Genomic DNA, 4,622 nt, shown 5'->3' on the forward strand with positions numbered 1-4,622 from the left:
TAAAGCCTCATCCAAAGTAATTGTATTATTCTCCAAAAGACGTTTTCGAATTTTCCAGCAATATATGCTCCTCTAATTGTTTGCTGTTCATGTTCTTCGGCAGTAACATTTCGTAAGATACAGTCATAAGCCAAGAGTTTCAATGCTCTTGAATATTCAGAAATAGATTCTTCCAGACGCTGTTTTCTAGAAATTAATACGTGTCGTGCTAGAATTTCATTTTTAGATTTTATGTAGATATTATCAAGTATTTTTATTGCATCTTCGTAAAATTTACAATCTCGAATATATGAAAAAATAGTTGGTGCTAAATGATTTACCAATAGCATCAGCTTCATAGAATCGGGAGTATTAATAGTAATTTCTTCTGATAAAAAATTTAAAATAATATCTGTGAAGTATTTTTGGGAAACAAAATTTACAAAAGAATTAGAGGAGATAACTATAATATTTATTTTAACTCTAAATTAAGTGTACCAATAATTGTATTCAATTATTGGTACATTTAATTCACTTACACTAAATATTGCATATATCGTTTTCAAAATCATTTTAGCTTTGCCAGCTGTTATCAAAATATACATTACATTATGAAGAGTAACAAAATATAATATTATAGTATCTTTATTAGGTACTTATTGTTGTTATCATTCTTATTCCTTTGCCCTTAAGAAGGGTCTATAAGGGAATATAAGGGTCATAATAAAAATGCTTTTTGTTAAAAAAATACATTATATTTAAATAAAATCATATTTAAAAACAGGAATGCAATTTTATAAAAGTGTAAACTTTATAAATATTTAAAATACATTTACTAACATTCTCAGTGGTCAATTAAATAAGTCTCAGTTCAGTCAGTTAACATGTATTGCTTATGAAAATGTGTATGTAAAAGATTTTCTATATAAAATATAGGATTCATTCTTAAAAATTATGATCTAAAAAACTATTATAATAAAGAATGTCAGCACAACATACAAATAAATATACAAATCTATATATCTTTAATTTTGATAATACAGACTTTTTTTTTAATACAATAAACAATAAGTATTATTCCATTTTACCAGAAACCCTTTTCATATAACACTTCCATAGGGTATCTTTGTATAGAATTGCCTGAGAAACTGGGCTCTTAGCAGCTACAATACCCCGCCCAACAACAATAATATCTGCACCATTTTCAAGAATTACTTTCTCTGGTGTGTTATAAACTTGTCCAAGTTCATCCTTAGAGCTTTCTAACTGTACACCAGGTGTGAGTTGAATCAATCCTGGATCCTTAAATGTATCCTTTTTCTGACAGACAAATCCTGTGATTAGTTCAGGGTATTTAGATGACATTTTCACTGTTGTTTCGGTATAATCTGTTGTAATAAGGTTGCCCTGAAAATTTTGAATTTACATAATTTATATTTTTCTATTATATACTTACTGAAAAAACTACAAAAGTAACATACTTTATTAATCATTTATTTACATAATTTACACTACTAAAACAGAAAAATTATATTCATATTTTAGAGATTATAGAAAAGTGCATACATGATAAATATCATATTACAAGAAATTAATCTCTGGTATTAATTTTTTGATTAATTTTAGCAAGTAAAATATTCTTTTTATATACACATGACTTTTTACTATTTATAAACTATGTAAATTGGTTACCTTGCTACTTTTGGTGCAAAATTTTTGTAGTTAATAATTACAAGTAAATAAAAAAATATTAGCCATAATTTCTAAAAATATAATTTCTTATGTACCTACCTCACTACTCATCTCAGCTAATAAGAAAACACCTCGACTTAAACCACTACTATTATTAAGAGCCTTCAAGATACCTTCACCGGGCAGTGAATGTGCTGTTACACAATCTGCCCATTCTCCGACTTTATATAGTCCTTTGGAATGTTGCAATGATACAGTGTTACCAATATCAGCATATTTTCTATCTTCCAAAATTAAGAAATTAAATGTTTGTGCCAATTGCTTCAATCGTACTATAAAATCACTAGTATAGTCTTCTATTATGTCAATATGTGTCTTGACTAAGCACACATGTTCACCAACTTTCTCTAGGAGATCAAGGATCTTTGTAGAGGAAGTAAGGTCAACAGATAAACATAGGTTGGTTTTTTTAGTAGCCATTATGGTGAATAATTGCTTGGCAATGGCATTTGTGGCTAACTCTGATCGTTTTTCATAGGAAAGTAATATTCTTTCAAATTCAGGAGCTAGAATAAAAATGATGAGGATATAATAGATAAGGTTTCATGAGATATGTCATGTTAAAATATGCAAAAAAGATATTTTTATTTCCAGCATAATTTTATTTATGTACTATGAATTTATTCCTTTTTACTTATTTGTGTATATATATACTAACCTGATTGTGGAGCTTGAACATTTTTTAAGTAATTTATCACATCTTTACCCCTTTCTTCAGTTATTTTATTTTTCTTTACTAGTATATCAATTAATTCAGTCATAGTAAACAAAGACTTCATTTGAACATTATTAACAGCCAAGTTTTGCTTTCCACCTTGTTCCCTATCAAGGATTACAATTACTTCCTCTGCCTTTAAGCCTTCCTTTCTTAAATCAGTAACAGTCTCTAGTACACTTGAACCAGAGGTAACAACATCTTCAATAATAAGGCAAGAATCACCTTGCTTGTAGTGACCTTCTATAACCTTCTTTGTCCCATAAGACTTTGCCTCTTTCCGTCTCATTAACATAGGTGTCTTGGTTTTAACACTAATCAGGGTTGCAATTGGTAAAGCTGTGTAAGGAACTCCACAAACATGATCACATTTCTTATCTTTCAGTGCAAATTCGTACAGTAAAACAGATATCAGATCCTTAAAAAAATATCTCATTTAGTTTCAGGTTCTCATTTATTTAAGAATCCTTAAAAAAATTTAAACTAATTAATAATTTATAATATATCTTACCATTACATCGGGATAGCTTACAATGACCCTTAAGTCGAAGTAAACTGGCGTTTTTATTCCACTTTTAGTCATGAATTCGCCAAATTTTACTGCATCTATTTTATATAAGCTAATGGCCAGTTCCTCCAATTTATTATCGATACCCATTTTCAATATATTTTGTGCAATTCTTGATATTTAATATCTGTATATTAGAACTGATTTAACATCAATTTTACTATCTGTCGTTTAGTTTTCTAACCTAAATAAAAAGGTTCCGCAATGTATCTATGAAACGATTGACAATTAACATTGACAATAGAACCCGTCTACCTATCTGCCGGCTGCCTGTTACCATGCTTGATCGTGGTCCATTGGGGCATTGGCACAACTTGACAGTTGAAAGTTGACACTAACATTTAACACAGATAAAATAATTTTAGTTTTAAGTGAACAACTTGAATGAGTAAAATGTTAAATCAATCAAAAAAGATAAAAAGTAATAAATGCAAGATAATCATAATTTAGAATAATTGATAAATTTAGTAAAAAATAACAACTAAATAATATCATAATAATGTAATCATAATTTCAAAACAATTGTATCATTATCGCAGTTTATAAAGTTTTAATATGTAATAATCAAACTATTAGGTTAACTATAATATTTACCTTCAATGAAAACTTTATTGAACATTATATTTGTGTAATACAGACAGTAACCAAAACCGAAATAAACTTGTTCGCGCTAGCTACCACGTGTCTCGAATTCACGCTTAAGTACGCTACTTACAAAGTGTCAACTGTAGGAGTATATAGAAATATTTGTAATATGCTATGAAAAGGAAAACTAATTTAAGGATAGAGACGAGGCCTTAAATAAAATATCAGAACGAATTATCATTAACATAAATATTTTTTGGGTGAAAGCGAGAATGAAGATGAATATGAAATGTCTGGAATTAGAGAAATTCAAAATTAATTTCAATTGATAATATATTTGGTACATACATATAAAAAATATTATTTGGTTATTTACTAATGATTACTTTAAACTAAAATTTCTGCTGTTACTTATTAATAAAATTTTAAAATACATATCTCGACGATTTAGAAAAATACGATTTATCATTCATTAATTCCTTCAAGTCATTATTAGTCATGAACTGATATTTATCCAATTTCAGATTTACAAATCGATTTCAAAATCCGATTTTAGATATCCGATTTCGGTGACGTCTAGCCTCACCAAATCGCAAATATAGTCTTTAAGTATGCAACAGTTAGGTCGATGATTGTGTAATAGATTTCCGTAGCAGAACCAACAAATCGAAATCAAAATCGCAAAATACGCACTCTCCTTTTTATTCCGCTTTATTCCAATCGGTTAGAAAGAGAGAAAGCGAATTTCATAGTATGCAACAATCAGTTTGTGTTGCCATACACAATTCGTTTGGTGATATCCAGTGATTTTATTTGTCGATTCGAAATCTTTTAGTGGTATTGATCTATAGATCGTTGGCGCTTGGTTCGGCTAGGTCGATTTTTGAAATCGGATTTTTAGTTTGTAAAATCGATACAAATCGATTTGTGTTTGAAATCGGATTTTGAATTCGTTTTGATATATCGGACGCATGCCTATTCATTATCTATGATTTTCATTTACAAACTATTCGAGGGGGGAGA

At 28.7% G+C, this 4,622-nt stretch overlaps 1 protein-coding gene across 1 annotated transcript; it reads right to left on the reverse strand.

Annotated features, from left to right (window-relative positions):
• Positions 1 to 985: 985 nt before the first annotated feature.
• LOC126770802 (uridine 5'-monophosphate synthase) lies at positions 986 to 3,307 on the reverse strand. Its single transcript, XM_050490370.1, has 4 exons — positions 2,958 to 3,307; positions 2,390 to 2,864; positions 1,771 to 2,237; positions 986 to 1,386 (listed from the first exon to the last, which is right to left on the reverse strand). The coding sequence occupies exons 1-4, from the start codon at positions 3,102 to 3,104 to the stop codon at positions 1,054 to 1,056; spliced, it is 1,422 nt and encodes a 473-aa protein (XP_050346327.1). The 5' UTR covers positions 3,105 to 3,307; the 3' UTR covers positions 986 to 1,053.
• Between the last annotated feature and the right edge of the window lie 1,315 nt (positions 3,308 to 4,622).

This window comes from Nymphalis io, chromosome 9 (genome assembly GCF_905147045.1).
Source record: "Nymphalis io chromosome 9, ilAglIoxx1.1, whole genome shotgun sequence".
Lineage (NCBI taxonomy): Eukaryota > Metazoa > Arthropoda > Insecta > Lepidoptera > Nymphalidae > Nymphalis > Nymphalis io.